Genomic DNA, 19,504 nt, shown 5'->3' with positions numbered 1-19,504 from the left:
TGATTTTTATCTATTTTGAGCCACTGGATTCTTTTTGTTTTGGTTTGGTTTGTTTGTTTTTTTTTCCTTTCCTGGGCAGTGCTGCTTTCTTTTTGTCTGAAAAAATCCTATCTCCACTTGGATGCTCCAAACTGGGAATTGCCAGTCACTTACAGTTGTTTTAGCAAGATTAGCAAATCAGACTCTTCACATGCAAGATGCTATAAAGGCTTACTTGTGTTTGTGTATTTAATATTTTATCCTTTTGCATGTTACTACCTGTGCCATGAAGTGGTGGTCTTGCAGTGAAACTGTTCAGACTTTAGCCTGAAGGTCACAGAGAAAGATTTGGAGGACAGTTTCTGAGCTGTCTGGCCGATGGATTTCCTCACAGACCACTACAACTGCTTCAGTTCCAAAGAGAAATAAATGCCTGTCTGCATGGTTTGTCCGTAGGAAGGTGTTGTTATTACGCTGTGTCCAGGATGTCAGCCAGCAGCACAGCTTCTCAGTATTCTCACCCTCCTCCCAGAAATGGTGGTAGTCCCTGACCTGCAGCAGCTGAAGGGGAAGGAAAACATTATTGCTGAAGTCTTGTTCTCACTGTGGCTGCCGTAAACCCCTTTTTGCGGTGTCCTGCCATGGCTGTATGTCAGTGAGTGAAAAATCACTTGCATTGCCAAGACCATCTACAAATCCTAGTTTAGTAGAAGTGGTTCAGATTATACATATTAAAATCTTTGTTTTGTAGAGATAACATCAAATATTTGACTTTGTGAGCTTTTTGTATCCATGGGGTAAGATCATGCTGTACTCAGAAGTCTGCTTTCAAGTTGACCTGACTCCAGCAAAATACAGTCTTGTCCACTGTTGACAGGACTGGGAGGGCCTGCGGCCCGAGACATGGCTTCAGGTCCCATCCTGCCAAACCTGTTCCGGGAGGTCACTTTTTGTGGAGAAGTCGCCCTGTCTTGGGAGACGTCATGATGATAGTGTGAGTGAAGGTACCCAGTGTCAGACCATGGCTTACGAAACATGTCTTCAGTTATTCTGCCCTTTCTGAGATGTGAATTGGGAACACTTGACTAAGACGAAGCAACTTGAAGTCTTTTGCTCTGTGCTGGTTAACAGTATCTTCCACTGAAATGGAAATGCCTCCAATGATTCCTGTTGGTCAGATAATGCTGATGAGAGCTTACATAAGATGATATTGCATGTCCAGGGGATGAGAGTAGCTTTTGGACTGAAATTTAAAATGGAGGTAATGGGCTAATGGTAATGCCCCTCTCCTCTCTTCACATTGAGTATTGCCAGTGTTCACTTTGTCAGTCCTCTTTTTCAGTGTGTACAAGTGGCTGTGGAAAGGGATCAGGAGATGATGTTCGCTCTAGTGGTAGCTGGCTTGCCAATTCCTTATCTCTTACTACAGAGATAAGGTACAGAAAGAGCAGATACATATGTTGCAAGAGTACTGTTATTTCTAAGCTAGTTAGTAACTGGCTGAGTGTCTAATTTTTATTTTCATTAATTTTAATTTCTTGAAATTTCTTCAATCTAATTAGTTTATTGTCCTTGCTCCTAGAGGACTGCTGTGATAATAAACCAATAATAAGTTCAAAAGCTCTGATTTTGCAGAGCTGTGCATTCTTAGGTAAGAGTAGTAGTAGTAGTGGAAAGTGCTGCCCGTTTTCTTTGTTAGAAAATTTGTTACAGTTGCTGTCAGAATGAATTTTCTGAGAAATGTCTCTCTCCTTTTCCCCCCACCCCACAGGTAAAATCAGTGAGATAACTGTAGGTTTCTACGCTGTTCAGAGCAGACAGCAAATGACTTCGTTTAGGAAGATAGATGCACACAAACTCTACTCTATATTGGCATTTTGAATGGAGATTTTTAAAAACTGAGAATCTGTAAGGGGCATTTGAGATGGTGAGGTCTAAATGTTATGGAGATATGTCACCTAAATCCTCATAGGTTTTTGACCTTGAACTTAACAGAATACATTTGAGTCAGTGTCAAGCAAAAATCTCTCTCATCAAGTGGTATTCAACTAAGTTCAACTGTAGTGACTGAAGTAACTGTTTCAGATGATTGGAAAAGTGGCACTTTAAGTGAAAAGTTGAATTTGATTCTTCTGGACATAAACTGATGTGTAATTATAAAAGGTAAAGAAGAACTACTGAATAAGAATGGCTAACAAAACACAGTTCTTCTCATCTCTCTATCTAGAAAACTTAAGCGAGCAGGAGAATGATTGTGTTTGCAGCCCAGATTGAAGTCAGCTAGAGAATTTCTGTATTGTACTGACAGCAATGTAGAGATATACACAAGGCAGCTAGAATACCACCCTGGCTGTGGCAGCTCAGAGTTCATCAAGTGCTGAACAACTTCTTTCCTGGTGTGGCAGTGACATTTTTGTGGCCTTATTGCCTAGCTCATGGTAGAATAACAGAATCCTGAGATAATACAGTGAAAAGGTTCCATCTACTAAAACTGTTCAATGTATGGAGTTACCACTTTCTGCAAAGAGCCTGTAATGTACTTTGAGCATCACGAGAAGAATTAACATACGTTCCAGTGTTCTCACAATTGTATTTCAGCCCTGTCCTTAAAATTAGTGTAGTGTCCTCCCTTTAAAATGATGTAACCATCCGAGTCCAACACGATTGCTACAGACTGAATGAGCCAACTCCTCCAGATTTTATGTTGTTGAAGACCTTGCCTTCCTTCATGTCTCCTCTGTTCTCTCTTCTGTATGTACGACTTTGCTATAAGATTGTCAAGATCATTTATAACTTAAATGATATTCATTCTTTTCCAGTCCACGGTTGTTTTTGTGATTTGTTTGGGGTTTTTTGGTTTTTTTTTTGTTTGTGTTTTTTTTTTTGTTTGTTTTTTTTTTTTTTTTGGTTGGTTTTTTTTTAACGGAAGTACAAACTTACCTTTAGTAAATGTATGCCACTTATAATAGAACCCATGGAAGTAGAGGATTTCTGTGGTCAATGGAACTCATTAATTTGAGCCAAGGAATGCTGTTCCATGTACTAATGTGTGTTTTGGGGAGAAGACTCATTGTTTATCCATTCAAAGATTTCCCCACAGTCACACATTTTTAGGACTTAGGGCCTCAGATTCATAATGTTATAATGTCCTGCTCCTTAAAGTTTTCACTTCCACTGACACAATTAAGTATGCTCCTGCTTATATTGTGTTAGCTGTCACATTAACAAATCGATAAATATTTTCAGATATTTTAGGCTTGTGCAAAAAAACTAGGGTCATCTTCAGAATTGTTTCTTATTCAAATTGTGTCAGAAGGATGCCTGTGATGTGGTAACAATGCAAAGTATGTTGTACCATCATATACCAACTCTTTCACCTTTCTTAAGTTACAATTTCGGTTTTCTGGAGCAGTCTGTGGGCCTTCAAAGCAACAGACAAAACTCTCTGAAACTCATTGGGTGGGGGTGGGTTTTAAGTTAGTCTAAAACCCAGAGGTGACATGAATTTGTAATCTTTGTATCTTTTACTAATGGTTGCACAGGCAGAACTATGGAGCACTCCCATGTGCTGGTAGCTTTATCTTTCTTTTCAATTAATTTCAGTGCAGGAGCAGTTTTTTAATATTCTAAACTTGAGGTGACTTTTTTCCAAGCATATTTGAAAAAGATGAACTGCCACACTATTATGAAGTGTGAACTGCGCGGCAGGAATGGAGGTTTTGGGAGGAAAAGGCTGCTTAGCCATTTGTCCTCATCTCTGTAATAGAAATCAAGGCTTTTCCACAACTGTTAAACATAATGTATTAAAGGCAGTCTTCCTTTATGTTGCTGGTGAAGAACATGGTTTTGAGTTAGAAAAAATGAGAAACAGTTAACTTCTATGACTTTTGATAATGTATTGCTTTTTGTACTTGTCTTCACTGTGGCAACCTTCTGGAGAATTAAATCAGTTTTCATTCCTACAGAGTAAAGTAAGAAAATAAGCATAGGTTACCATGGTAGCTAGTGCACTTAATCTAACTGGAGAAGGTAGGCATATTCCAATTTTTTTTTTATTCTGCATCTGGGCTTCTGAATGCCAAAGAACAGATGACAGGCAAACAGGAGCTAACTCAAGCAGATTTCTGCAGCAGTTTTTAACAACTGTCTTGTAAGAAAAGTTTTCTTTTTACATAGTTTGTAGTACTTTCTGTAGGCAATAGTATTAAATCCTGCTCTAATAGACTATTTTAACTAAATATAACCAATCTATTTGTAAAAGTTCTTAAAAGTCCTTATAAAACAAATCAAAGGTAAGCTGAGTTTGGTTACCTGGGGGCTAAATGACCACCGTTTCAGGAATTGCATTTGCATTAAATAGGACAGCTAACAACCACTTCCACTGAGTACACAGCTTCAGTCCAGAGAATTCTTATCTCAGTTGCTAAGCAGTGCTGGAGCTTGTTCAGACTGGGGTCCAAGTGCCCTGTTATGAACTCTGGTGGGCTTGTTCAGCTTTCTGTTGAAAATGGTGGCAACCATGAGCAACATGCAGAACTCCCAGGGAGTGCCTTGGTGCCCGTCTAGCAAAGGGAAAGCAAAAAAGCTAAGGAATAAAAAGTGAATGTATAATTGCAGGGATAGTCTGATTGGAAACTTGAACACAATGCTTATTGTAGTTACAAATTCCTTTTCATGCAGTTCTTATTCCTCTTTGTAGTTACAGATGTGCCTGTGAAAATGAATTTAAATGTTTAGCTTATTAATCATATATAGTGTTTATGCAATTCTGGAGAACAAGTGAAGATTATGGTAGTGATTTTTCCACTGAACTGTCTTGTTCACAGTCTGTGGTCAGACGGTATTAAAACTGTGGCTAAAACATATTTCAGCGAGACATGGGCCAACTGTAAATTTTAAAGTAGTTTCTATATGAAGGCAGACAAGCATTTAGTCCCTTCCCTATCAGCCAGAGGATCTTCCATGCTGTGAGCAGTGCCTAGTCACATGTTCCTGAATGGCTATCTGCTTGCTCTGACCTTACACAGAGCAAGAGAAAACAGATGTCTTATCATTTTGCCAAGTTTCTTGCTTGCAATTTAGGAACAGTTCCACACGCACAGGGAGGTTTTTGTTAATTTCTTTCAGATGATGGTAGAGCATTTTGCATTATGTAGGACTCCTGATCACCACTTTTCTACAGAAATGAGCATCAGCAGTTGATTATTCTTATCCTTTTTATGAGAAATACTGTATCTTGTAGTCAGCTTATTAAGTTAGTGCTGTAAGTGCTTTTGGGGAATAAGAAGTGCGTCAATCTGCAAGAGCACTGTTCTGTATCTTTTGTATTACTGTTTTCTGCTGGAGAAGTTCTGGAGCTGTAGCTAAAGGTGTTTGGTGAGAAAAGACTGACAGAAACTTGCTGATGTGAATTGCTAGAAATAAGACTTCCTAGCTTCCCTGGTAATACAGATACTCACAGCAGCCCACAGTTTTCCTGACACTGCGCATAATCTGCAAATACTGAGAGCTTTCAGTGTCTTTCAGGACCTGCTGAAAGTTTTGATAACTGAGGATAACCCTGCATGAGATATGAAGATTCTCAAATTAAGCAGTTTCCTAAATCGTGTAGAATTTTTAAAAAATCTCAACGGTTTAGTGATTTATGTTTTAATGTTAGCTTGCTGCCCTAAAGTAGGAAGCTTTCCACTGACTTCAGTAATTCTTTTTGATCATTCCCATAAAATGGTACAAATAATTTAAAAAGATTTAAGATTTCTAAGGTGAAAGCAGCTTATAAGATTTAATGGATTTTAAGCATGGGAAAAACCCTATCTTTGAAAGCACTTAGACCAATTACAGTGTATAGGCAAGGTTTGAGCTGAGTCGTTATGTTTGCAGACATTTTTGCCAGTTTCACTTTTTTGCTGAATTCCAGAATAAAAATTAGAAACTTAGATAAAAGAGGAATTATTTTTCTCTTCTGAAACAGAACTGTAATAACCACGTGAATTACACTATGGTGAGGCAGGTTTCGGTAAGGAAGTAAGTCACAGAACACTATTAAACTGCTGCTTGCCAGAGAGACAGAGGGACGAGTTAAAGTTTGTGTCTCTCCTAACTTCCTGACCTTTTAACTGTGTAACCATTTTCCGTGCCAAAACCTTGTATAAAAGCAAACATCTGTTTGTATGGTGCCTTTTGTGTAAGACAGGCTAAAGATGGATGGGGAGTCCTAGTTGTGGTTGCCGTTTGGAAGTCAGCTTGGAAATCGTGCATGTTCTAAGGGGAAGGAAATGACTTGCTGCTTATGATAGCCCAAAACATACCCAGATAGCTGTTTTAAGGTTTAGTACTCTTGTGGAGATGACAGAAGCTGCATGGTGACGCAAGTAATTAACAGGAAGAGAAGGAGGTGTTTTGTACATTAATAAGTATCATTTTTTCTGCTGCCAAACTGTATAAAATGCCACATACAGTCTAGGAAGAGGTCAGTCTTGCTTTAGGACTACTCCAACACTATTATCTTAGTATTCTAAATGAGCTCTTTTCAGAACCAGTGGCAGTCCTTTTTTTTTTTTTTTTTTTCCCTGCAAAGTGAAGAAGTGGATTAAATTAATGTGTTCTGACCTAGTTGGACTCAACGGTCTTTATGGATCCCTTCCAACTTGAGATATTCTGTGATTCTATGATTTGTCCTTACAGCTGAACTGCTGCTGCTCCCCAGGGTGGCTGTGGGTTTGCACCTGCAGTGCAGATACAAGCCTGGTGCACTGTGGGCTGTGTTTGTTGGCATTTCAACTATTTTGTTTTGGGAGAATTACAGATGAATGAAATTTCAACTCATATTCCAGGATTTCAGTATGACATCCATATCTGTTGGCTTTTTTTTTTTCCATGTCTGCCTTCTTTACCGGTTCTAGCTATGGACATATGTAGAAGTATCTTCAAACACTATGGATTAGTGGTAGAGTCGCTAATACTCTTTCAAAGTTGAGCATTCCCTTCTCTAACGATATTGTTACATGATTTTATGGCATGAAGTTTTCTCTGCTAGGTGGATAGGTACCAGAATTGTGCTTCCCAGCAGGTATGGAGGAAGATCTTAATGTGTTACAAGTGAATTGCAGTAGGTCTTTAGGTCTTTGTGTCCCTTTTGGCAAAGAAAGCTCATGATTTCTCATCCTGAATACACTGCCTGTATAATGGAAAAGCATGGTAACCCCCTAGGCTGGAATAGGAACCCAAGAGAAGGGGAATGTGATATTCCCAGTTACCTAAATAAAGCAGATTGCTCTGACATTCTGCAGTTGACCGAATTTTTTTCTCTATTACGTGTTTCTGAAGGTAAGTATTTCTTTTTTGCATGTAAATTACATTATTTTTTTTTTAGTGTGAAGAAAATGAGGCCTTTTTTATCTTTCCAAATGTTGTTAGGCTTTTTAATGGGAACAATTTTATATAATTCAGAGTTTCTGTTGTTACAGAATAAAAACATTAGCAAATTAGATGAAAATATGCAAAGGGTCTGGTTTTCCAGCTTGTGTACTGCTTTAGGTTATTTAGGGAAGTTTAGGATATTTGAGTGCAATATATTTTACAGCTTATAATAAAAAGTAAAAAATACGAATTTTTCCTTTCAAACACTATCTGGAGTTTCAGGAAATAATGCTATAGCTACCAATGCAATTTTGTGATGCCTATGGCTAAAACCTCCTATAAAGCTTTTGCTAGTAGTATTCATTAAAGAAGGAATAAGCCTACATAACTCAAGATGCAAAAAAAAAATTGGCAAATACAATCTAAGTAACAAACTAATTCTAAAAACGTGAAGGCTGTCTTCCTCTCACATTCCTACCAAAGGAAATTTGAACTGTATGTCAAAGATGTAACTACTGTAACATAGGTTTCCCCTCATGGTTGAGCACTGGCCAGTAATGAATATTAATATCAGCTCTGGCCTCTAAGTGAATTAAGTTCATTGTCTTTTCTTTCTGCTGATTTTTCTAATATGAAAGAGAAGTCAGATATTCTAAGATAATTTAAATCACAAACTTCTATGTGTACTGTATAGATTCAGTATTATTTTGGGAGGGGGGATATTCCCACTAGGTAACACAAGATAAAACATACATGGTAGTCCCATGCCATTTGTAATGGCCTGTAAAGGGACTGACTAGGAAAACACTTGGAAAAGTTTGTATTTTGTAAGGTGTGTGGGATTTCAGTATTGCTAGGAATTGCAATTGTATCAGCAGCATAGAGTGCAGATCAGGAAGATGTAATGGGAACATATTTCCCTTTTATAGGTCCACTGATGCTGAAGTTTCTCAAAAACCTTTACAGAAAATTTGAAAGCCCCTTCTAAATGAATGTGAGACTTGGGGTGAAAATGCAATAGTGAAGGTCCATAAACATAGAATTTTTTAAGTTTCAATAGGTTTTGGGACATGAGAATTAATATCTGTTCCTAAAAGGCGTGACCTCCCTTCCCAGCCCCCACTACTTTCCTGGTATTTGTCCTAGGGAAAACCAACCCCAACTGAGAGGTGAGATCCAGGATAGCAAATTATTAAATTACGCAACATACTACCAAAGGTAGGGAGATGTTATTAACATAAGGGCAGCTAAAGGACAAATTGATGTCTAATCTGCATAAGAAGGTATCACCACCCATACAGGTATAATCACTTTAATAAATGCTTTAATTCCAGTAGGAAAGTGTTCTAGTTTTGGGTTTTGTTTTCTGGTTTGATTCAAACTTCCCTGTAAGTCAGTTAGCCCTATTGTACAGAATGAAAATGCACTGAGGATTATGCCAACAAAATTGTATTTGTTTCAGATCATGTATTCCTAATACCAAAAAAATTCTACTGAATATAATGCATCTTGCAGAGACTTAGGTCTATGCAGGAAGCCACAGTGACGACATCGAGGTTTTGCACGACTATAAGGGCCAAGTCATATAGATCTGCGTAGATTCAGAAAGTATTTCATCACAGAGAATGGCCAGCAATTAGCAGTACGAGAGAGATGCAAGAGATGCTCCCTAACCACAGCTGGAGAATCTGTAGACAAACACTGGAAACAATCAATTTCAACAAAAATGTTTCTTTGATTGAGATGGAATTTCATGGTACATATGTAGATCACACAAAGCAGATAGCCTAAGGTCAGGGGAATGGCAAAAATGTGACACTGTTTGTCTCCTCCTGAATTGCTCAGCTCCTGCCTGCCCTCCTCTGCCATTTTGTCTGTTTCTAGAGAAAGTGTTTGGAAGACTGTATTGTCTGAATGCCTGTAAAAGTTTGATGAAAATTCAAAAATGTCCACGTGTGGGAGAAGACAGTGTCCCACTCATTTCTGTGTGTATCAGCCTATTCTTGTGGTAGTATTTTGGCAATGTACATAATATTACATGCATTGTCTCCTTTTTTCCCCTGTATTGTTTTCAAATTGTCGTTCTGATCTTTTTCTCTTTTTAATTTGCATCTGGCTGTACATTACACCAGTCTTGTATTTCCTTGTCTGTTAATTTATTTCCTTTATCTTGTTTTTGCTTTCTTTTTTTCTTTCAGAAAAATCTGAAACAAAGTTGTAACACTGACTATGAACTGGTCAATTATTCACCTTTATCTCCACTTAAAAATGTCGTTGTCAGCATAATAGCAGGAGGGGAGCTTTTCTCAGGAATGCTGTATACAGTGACAGAAGATGGAGGTCACTAATACTAGGGAAGAGCAGCCTTTAGAAAGGGATCTGAGAAGTAAAAATCTGTACCAGTAGTTATATATAATTGTTGTTATATTTTACATTCAAAACGTATTTGCAGTGGCAACAACAATAACAATTGTTTTTAATTCTCTTTCAGCAACAAGAACAAGATCCGACTAACTTATACATTTCCAATTTGCCGCTTTCAATGGATGAGCAGGAGCTTGAAAACATGCTTAAACCGTTTGGGCAGGTTATCTCTACGAGGATACTGCGGGACTCGAGTGGGACAAGCCGTGGTGTTGGCTTTGCAAGGTACTCCAGTGGCATTAACCATGCTGGCATCTTTTTTCCTTTTTTTAATTAAAAGTTAGGAATAAGAAGAAAAGGCAGAAATTATTGAAAATGAGCAAGCTTTTTAAAGAAAGGGACATCTAGATGGAGGGTTTGTTAAGTCTTCCTTTGATAAAACAAATATAGCAGTGTCTCATCTTGCTTAGATGGCTAAATCTCTGAATCCGTTGCTCTTATTGGATGACTACCTAGAATAAGAGTTCACTCTCCATCGCTGCTGCTTCTTCTCTGTACTTCTCCTTTCTCCTGTAACCCTGAACCAGTAAGCAAGAGTTATGCAGCGCTTCACAGAAGCTTCTGCAACATTTCTGGCTTTTGAGACTTGAATTTGAGACAGGAGACCATAGGGAAGAACACAGACACACACTCTTTCTCTCCCTCCCTTTCTCTCCCTCCCTTTCTCTCCCTCCCTTTCTCTCCCTCCCTTTCTCTCCCTCCCTTTCTCTCCCTCCCTTTCTCTCCCTCCCTTTCTCTCCCTCCCTTTCTCTCCCTCCCTTTCTCTCCCTCCCCTCCGAAAATCAACTCCTTGTTGCCCTTTGAATGTCAGCCCTTTGACTTTTCTGGCTCATTCACATGTTGTCATCTGGGAAAGAAAATATTTTTATTCACTTACAGTAAATCTCACCTTAACATATTTGACAGCTTGGTCAAATACCTCTCCCAAATCAACAAGAACAAGTATTTTCCATAAATTAGTAGACACGTCCCAAATATTCTGTCTATGTGAGTCTACTTTTTCTCTAGTTAATTCCATTATTTGTTTTGGACTCTCTTTATCAAAGCCTTTTCTTGTGACTTTCTAATATTTTTCTCTCTCTCTCGTTTAAGTCCTGCTTTAAACCTAGTATGGCAATCAAAATTCGGAGGCTTTAGATTGGAGATTTCTATTACAAAAATAAGGACATGCTTTGAGCAAAGAATTGGGATTCTCAAAATATGTTGTTAAAATTTCTGTCAACAGTCAAATTCCAGTAATTCAGCTGTTCAGCCAATATTACAATAGCTCTGTACTTGAACAAATAGCAGAATCTAAAATTAGTGCACAGAAGAGAACTGAACAAATCACATCTCCTGATGAAGCCAAAATTTTTAGGGATTGAGCATTGGCCGTTGGGAGTTCATGGCACTGTGAGTTTTTTGTGGTTTTTTTTTTGTTGGTTTTTTTTTTTTTTTTTAAATCCCATCCACCCCCCCAATTATTTGCTTGGCAGACTGTCCAGTTTCAAGAAGATACAATAAAGGAACAAAATTAGAAACAGTGGGATGATATTTCTGTATTTAACCATGCAAAAACAGCAAGTTTGGTTTCTACCAAAATTTCTTCCCATCTCCTCTAAATTAATAAATCGATAAGTATTTGTAATATGTTTGGTGTAAATTTAATTGGGTGTTTTATTTCATTCATACACTTGTATTTTTTTCATTTAAGCATATGCATGATTGTTTGAGTGTGAACTCCATACAAGTGTACGCAGAATGTGTGTATGTGTTTTTGGATGACTTAAAAGCAATATATATCCAAAAGTTTATATTTACTAATTTTGAAAAATACTGGTACTGGCTTGAATGCAGCTTTCACAGTAACATCCCAGCTAAAATGTAGTAGGCCTTATGAATTTCTTCATTCTTTTCTCTCTAAACTTGCTTACCAAATCTACCTTGAATAACTCTACCTTGAATCAGTGGTATTTTAGGAATGTTTTTATTCTAATATAGCCAGAAGAGTTCTCGAGTTGTATGTAAATGTCCAAAAAGACTTGTGTGTATCCAAAACGTTGCTTGTATTAAAGACCTTAAAAGAAATTAAAGTATTTTCTCAATAGGTTCTGTATTATACATTGTATTTTTTATATATACATAAATATGGAGTTATTTTCATATACATATTTTTATTCTCGTACATATATTGTACACGATTTATAGAATAAGCTGTTGCTGTCAAACGTAACCAAAATTTCTCCCCTTCTGCAAGGCAGGTATTAGAACATTTTTGGATAAATAGTAGTTAAAGTTAAAATTGTCCAAGAAACATTTAGACATTAAATAAAGATTTTAATTTCTTGCCTTTGGGAGCATTTTATTAGGTTAATAAGGGGTAATAGATTTTATCAAGTCCAGACTTGAGTCTGAAGCGAAATTATATTGTTTGTTTCATATGAGACCAAAAAATGAGACGACTTCTGGTGGAGATCCAACAATCCAGAACTTCTAGAAAATTTTCAGAAGTTATTTTTGAAATCATGAAGAAAACTTCTTGTTCAGTCTGGCATTTTGATGATTTTACTTGTTGTCTATGACTATATTTTGTCAGCCTGTGCAGAAAGGCTATCAGAATTAAAAAGGTACCACGACTTAGTAATTTTTAGAATTTTTAGTACTGCTTCTTTGCTGCTGAGGCCATTGGCCTAGTTTGTGGATCTGAATTACAGAACTTAATGAACAAATGAGAAGAAAATTTGGAACATTACCCAAATATCGTCTCGCAGACAGCTGTAAAATATATTCTTCTTTTAAAATAAATTTGTTATATTTGCATCTCTCAGTCATCCGTTGCAACAGTTGGGACCAACACATCTACATTGCAATGTAAGGATGTAGCAGCAACCTACAGAGCCACTCCCAGACTAGCACTAGCTCACCAGTAGTCCACCCAGCCTATTAAGACTAGTTTTGACAACGTAAGTGCACAAACCTGTTCAGGATGCTGGGTAAATTCTTAGTAGCTGTCACATCTATTCTGTTATTGGTTTCTGTTTCAAAGGTAACTTGGAGGCAATTAAATAAGAGGCAGGAACATCATTTAGTTGGGCCGATACATGTAAGCTAGAAGCTGCAAAGGCAGTTTGGTCATGCGGTCAGGCATGTTTATATTTGAGTTTATTACTCTTAAACTGTACAGACACTTGAGAATCCTCTGTCAAAAGTGGCATTAACACTTGTTGTAGGTCTCATGGACACTAAGGGTTCAGTTGTGAATGATTGTGGATCAGCCTTTCTGCTTCCTTCAAGACAGCAGTACTTTGTACTATAGCTGTCCAACTTATGTTCTGCCTAATTTCTAAGTAAATACGGGGTTTTTGTATTTGCAGTTTGGCACTAACTTTGGCCTTAGAGTGCATTAAATGTTAACTGAGTTTAGTTTTACCTTTCTGAAGTTGTGTGTTCTTAGAAAACATTCTCTCTATTTTACAAGTGGGAAAGCAAGCCGCAGAAGTGAAGCAAGAAAAAACAAGACATATGCTTAAAATAATCACAAACATGGGAATCTGAATGACTGTTTAATTTATTGAAATTATTCTTTATTTTTTTAGAATGGAGTCAACAGAAAAATGTGAAGCAGTGATTGCTCATTTTAATGGAAAATTCATAAAGGCACCAGCAGGAGTTTCTGGTATGTTGCATATATTTCTAACAAGACGTATGAATGGGTTACTGCTTACATAGTAGAAGCCTGTTAAGCTGATTGTTGTATCTGGCTTCTCATTCAGAGGCAAGCTTTTTAAAATTAAACCGTGTCTTGTTGGATGGCTGTAATACTTGCTCACCTGGAACACAGTATATCACTTTTGATTGTAAACCTTTTCTAGGAGTCTAGTAGTGTTCTCTCCTAGCAAATAGACAAGCAGCTAAGATGCCTTAAGCCAGCTATGCTCAAATTTACATCCCACGTAGTCCCGGTTGAAGTCAGGAGACCAGTATGTGTTGTATGTGTATCAGCACAGAATTCGGCTGATAGTCTGTGGACAACTGTTTTTTGAGAGGCAAAAAATGGACTACTTTTGCCATCTGTTGGTGATTTTTTTGGAAGTAATTTTAAGAAAAAAAAGATTTGATTAGAAAAAAATAGATCCTGCAGCAGTGCCTGAGTGGCAGGCACTTTTGTTCATTGGGAAGCTCTGTGACTCAAGGCTTTGAGGTTCTTCAGGAAGATGGAAGGTCATCAGCGGAGACCGCTAATTCTAGAAATATTGTGCAAGGCAAAATGCAGAGAAGCTGTGTAGTGCAATTTTGTTGTTGCACCAAGTTCCTCATCAGTTTGCTTGCCTTGTCAGCACTGTTTCGAAGAGACAAAAATGTATATTCCATAAACACTTAAAAATGAGGAAAGGAAATTAAGAGCAGCAGAGTAAAATAGAAAGAACATTGGACAATAAAGGAGGAAAGAATTAGATGCCTGACATTCCAGGCAGCTTCCAGTAACCATTTTATTGAGAATCCCAAGTGGGAATTTTACAAATTACATGGTTGATGTGGTGGTTGAAGCCACCTTTATCCCACTGGTGAAATGTTCTCCGCAGCCAGACCCTGACACTGAGGAGGAGGAAAGCAGCCTTCGTCAGGCAGGTGAGAATGCAGCTTGTTTAGTAAAACTACATACATGCCTCATCCCTGAAAGTCTGCTCCAGTTTGAGGCAGTCTGTGCTGTGGTAGGGATGGAAAGCTGCTTCAGAGTACAGGAAGCCACTCCCTTCACCACCACTAATCTAACACAGGGCTTTGACTTCCCTGGCTTGGCTTTTGCGGACCCTTTGCATTGGTATTAATTGCCGAGATTATTTAGTTAAAACTTCATTATACGTAGGGGCTGTAACATTTACTTTTATATTTCATATATTTAGCAATCTGTGTTTTATGAGATGAAAAGTCCCTTTAGAGGCAAGGAGATCATGGAATGATTTTCTCTGAATGCTGACGGAGCTCTGATCCACCCTCTGTGATTAGTTTTTATAGTGCTGCTATGGCTTGGACATAATTAAAAGTATGGAGAAACCAAGAGTTCAGATTAGCATATAGGGGTTTCTATTCAATTACGGTCAGTAAAAAAAACTGTAACAGAACCTCCTATTAGTGCTTTTTAGTTTGTTCCTTTATATTTTCACTTGCATTATCCTGTTCTCTATGAACGAGCTGTCAAGCTTGTCATTGCTAATCATGCTCTGTCTCTGGTGGGCCATTGCTGAACCTGGAGTTGCACCCTTATATGATCAGGCTCATCCAGGTAGAAGTAAAAAGTTGCTCCATGGAATTGTAAGAACAATTTCTGCAGTGTGGTGGAAAACATTTGCCAGAAAAGCGTGATTAATTAGGGACAAGGAATTTGCACAGAAATAGCGATTGTCAGAAAGTGGAAACTAAAGAGGGGTCTCAAGATGTAATCCACCTCACGGACTTTAACTTTTAATGCTTACTTGGCAAAGTAGTTTTCTAGGCTCTCTGTCTAAAACAGGTAAAGAAGCAGACACCTCCAGAGACTGATGTATCTTTGCTGTCAGCTGTCCTTGCGGTTATAAAGAGTGCCTAGATGAGTTGCTCAGAAATAGATAACTCTAAATGTCTGAAAGTCAGTTAAGTGAGATGAGTCACACCCTCCATGACGCTGAAAAATACAACAGATAAGTAGATGCATAAGGGAGTCGTGAAAACCTTGTTTATTAAATGCTGTCAATTTTGTTGTATAGGGTACAGCCCCAACTCTGTTTTTCCATGCTGGTGCTGTGAAGTGGTCTTGCTCCTTGGAAGGGTTTTTATGGAGTTCAAGTTCTTCCTGGAGTTCCTTACCACATAGCAAGCACGTGTCTGATAATGCCATCTTATTAGAGGATACAGCTTATACATAATAATATGTTGCAGTCTGCCAAGAAGTGGGGCAGAGTCACAGGGCAACTGTGGTCTTGGACTACCTGCACAGAGAAAAGTGGATGTACTGGGAAAGCTCTTGGACAAACAAAGGTTGGGAAAATGTTTTGCAATAGATTAGCATCCTTTGGGATTATGGAGGAGCAGGTTCAAATACACACAAAATAAAATTGTAAAACTGGAACTATGTTTAAATTAAAACATTGTGTCCTAGAAACTTGGCTAAAATCAGCAAAGGCAGCTGGCTATAAAAACACTGTTATCAGGATGAGGAGGGTAGGAGAAATGGGCTTGTAATGAAATAGGTGTGGGAGGAAGAACATCTGTTCAACAAAAACATGCTTTCATAATGCAGCTTTGTTATTTTAACTAAGTTTGGGTTTAAATGGAAGAATGGGTTAAACAGAGTTATAGGAAGCATAGGTGAAACCTCCTCTGGAACGTGAGAAGACAGAACAGAAGAACTTCTGTGAATCCGAGAAGGCCAAGGGTAGGGCAGGGTTGTCACAAAAGCATCGACTGTGGAATTGAGTGGGTGAGTGGGCACTGAGCAAGCTGAACCCAGATGTAACAAACTGTTTAGGCTTTATCACCCTGCTCCATATTAGGTTAATGAAATATATTTAATATTTAATGTGTCCTTGTTTGTCTTCAGCCAGGAAGGAGGAAGGTTAGCTCAGAGAGCAATTTTAAATGTGCTGCAAGCAGGTATAATCCTGAAACTCCTAGGAGTGGTCTATTAGTTTCACCGTTTGTTCTAGTTGGGGTTTGTACTTCTGTTATGTAAGTTATTGTAATAGTTTGCTCTGTTTTATGGACTATGACTTTCTGTCTATTTCTCTCAGGACTTTGATTTTTGTATTTAATTCTCTTCTCAACTGTATGTTTGTTACATGATTGCTATAACCTTGAAATAACTTCGGCATTTAGTTCTACTTTTTAAAGATTTTTTTGTTTTCAGGGAATAATGTGATTTAAAGCTTTTCTATTGTCATGTGAAACATGAACCTCATGACATGAATTTGAGGAAACAGAGACTAGACTAGCGTAAGGAGGCAGGACACAGAAGATGAATAGTGAGGACAGAGCAGCACTTAGCCTCCCTCACCTAAAGGAGATACTTAATGTTCGCTGTCTTTGTCTTGTGTTGGACCCGTAACAATTGTAGAAGTAATCTGCTGGGCAAAATCATGAAAGGCATCTCCTCCCTATCACAGCAGCATGTAGCTGCATGATGATACATGAGAATAATTATATAAATAATTGCATAAAGCAGTTGTGCTGTAGAATACATAAGGTATGTGTAAGTCAGTGTATTTGTCTCTTTTAAATTTAAAATGACAAATATAGAAGTTAAAGTTACAAAAGCTTGATGCGTTTTTTATAGGCTTTATGGATTATTTAATACTTTTTTTTTAACTGAAAAATAAGTGATTTTGTTTTAATGGGTGTAAGGTAGAGAGCATTTTTGCTGAGCAGCCTATACTGGTTTTGCTTCAGGAATGGTGGATTATGGTGGTGACCCCAAAATCATAGGTTATCCATGACCCACAATCCTCTTCCCATTTATGGTAAAGATATTGGTCACTCCAATTTCCTCCCTAAAACAGAATCTAAGAGAGGTGTGAGAGCCCTGCTCCTGCCTGTGCTCTTGACTGTAGACTGGGAAGAGGTCCACCGGGTGTGGTAGACACTACTGTCTGAAATTATTCTGATCTTGGACATCTTTCTAGTGCAGGAGAGCAGTGAAAATAGAGCCTTGAAGTAGTTACCCTTGTGGCAGTCAGTTTCGAGCTTTTTCTATTTGCTTACAAAATATCCAGCTCTGCAGATCTCTGTGTAGTTAATTTAAGCCGTTTGTCCATAAACTCACATTTCGTAGTTATCTTTCACAGATGCTTTACGAATAATCCATGAACCACATTCTGAAAACCACTGCTAAAGGGTTTCAAGAGGTCACAGTGCTGGTGTTACTCCTGCTTGTCACACTGAAGGCAGAGGAACCAAGACTTTACCCATTCGTTTGGAGATTAGAAGCTTTTACTGCTCTAATTCTCATAGTTTGTAATTACTGCTTAGCTTTAAGAAGCAACATTGGAATAGAAAAGAAAAATACTACTTAAAACTGCTCAAAATATAGTCCTGTGACAAATTATTAAACCCAGTGTAAATTATTAAAGAAATGTAACCCTGAGCACTCTGTTTAAGTGAAGGTTAGGATGGTGAAGAATATACATTTAATTTCTCTTTAAGCATATAAAGCTACTGAGACAACTTCTTTTATTAATTCCCACAGCTTTGGAAAAAAGCTTCTAGCTGTACAGGCTTGCTCTATCATTTAAGTGATGTTTTAATGTCAGAATTCATTAGGCTCATATGCTTTGACACTAGAAAATAAGCAATGAAAGTCACTAAAAGATGCAGTTTAATTGAAAACTGATTAAAGAATAGTATTTTAAAACTGTTTTGTTGTCTTTTTTTTAACATCTGAAAGCAGGGTTTACTGAAAATCTGATAAAAATAGCCATGTAAAGTCAAGGGTGTAAACACAAAGTCCAACTATAAGAACATCAGTTTTGTTCTTGCATTTATAGCACTGCCTGGTACATATTTGGGTAGATACTGAACAAATGGAGACTGAATTCTAATGTATACATGTGCACGTGTGTATGACAAGGAAGTATTTACTCTCTGGACTACATCCACATCTTTCTTCTGTAAAAACATTAGTCCTAGAGAAGGGTCATTCAGGGCAGGAGGAGATGGTCAGCACTTCTCACAGCCAGGTTTTAGTGCACTGACCTGCTGTTAAAGCACAGAAAAACTCACGTTTATGGAATGCCTCTGTGGCAGCAGCTCAACAGACATCTAAAAACCATTCAGAGTGTCCGTTGGTTTTCATTAGATGTCAGTAGAGTGGGCATTTTAAACATGGTGTCTTAGCTACAGAAGCATAAATCCACTATAAGTCATAGCCTTTTACGTAAGCTATCACAGCTGTGAATGCAACTCTGAATATTTATACTATGCCTTTCTGTCTTGCACAAACAGAAAAGTTACTGAATGATTAATGAACCCCTTCATCACTGGGCCTGCACACTTCCCAACAATTAAACAATAAAAACTACTCTCCCTGGACCACAAAAAAGATTGCTTGACTGGGCTGTAGGGCTTATTGAAGTTTTTTGTTTACACACACACAGACAAACATGTATAATATACATGTTTCTATGTGTGAGAGAATACCATACATATTTGTGAAAATTATGAGGAAAGATAAGCTGAAGAAATGAATTTTAGATTTAATCTTGAAGAGAGTAAGGGCTATGTTCATTCTTCGGTGGGAGGGGGAACAACAGATCATACTTGGCTGCCATGAAGGTTTATCTCCTCCTCAGGACTCTCCTTCTAATGACCATCAGTCATTTTTGAATCAATGAAGACAGTAGTACTCAGGTCACATGCAGGGAAGAGCAGCCAAAAATTGCAGTTAGGCTTTCAATTGCAGCAGTACCCTCTATCAGCATTCAGATCTTGAACTGGAATCAGGGAAGGCGAATGCTATAGAGCCTCCTCATAGCAGTTGGCGATATTAAGTAGATGGTCTGCTTCATTTGTGGGTGTTGTGTTGTTTGGGTTTTTTTGTTTGTTCGTTTGGTTTTTTTTTTAATGTGAGTTGGAGCTTTCACAGCATTTGTCTTCATCTATGGACATAGTGAGGAGCTGGAAGGTCAGAAAAACAAGGGTTCCCATGGCCAGATCTGTGTTCAGTAAGATGGAGCACCAACTTCTGGCAAATCACAAATTAATGCCTTTTGAATTTTTTTTTTTTCCTCCAGGA

The 19,504-nt window shown here is 37.9% G+C and overlaps 1 protein-coding gene across 11 annotated transcripts in view; it reads left to right on the top strand.

Annotated features, from left to right (window-relative positions):
* The window catches only part of RBMS1 (RNA binding motif single stranded interacting protein 1), a 147,461-nt gene that overhangs the window by 111,921 nt on the left and 16,036 nt on the right, over nt 1-19,504 (top strand). For all 11 annotated transcript variants that reach the window (XM_075093288.1, XM_075093286.1, XM_075093285.1 and 8 more), the window contains 2 exons: nt 9,830-9,987; nt 13,338-13,417. In XM_075093288.1, the coding sequence (XP_074949389.1) occupies nt 9,830-9,987; nt 13,338-13,417 (238 nt within the window). The remainder of the gene's footprint in view (nt 1-9,829; nt 9,988-13,337; nt 13,418-19,504) is intronic.

Source organism: Phalacrocorax aristotelis, chromosome 5, assembly GCF_949628215.1.
Source record: "Phalacrocorax aristotelis chromosome 5, bGulAri2.1, whole genome shotgun sequence".
In the NCBI taxonomy this organism is placed as follows: Eukaryota; Metazoa; Chordata; class Aves; order Suliformes; family Phalacrocoracidae; genus Phalacrocorax; species Phalacrocorax aristotelis.
This window is presented reverse-complemented; position numbering and strand designations above follow the sequence as displayed.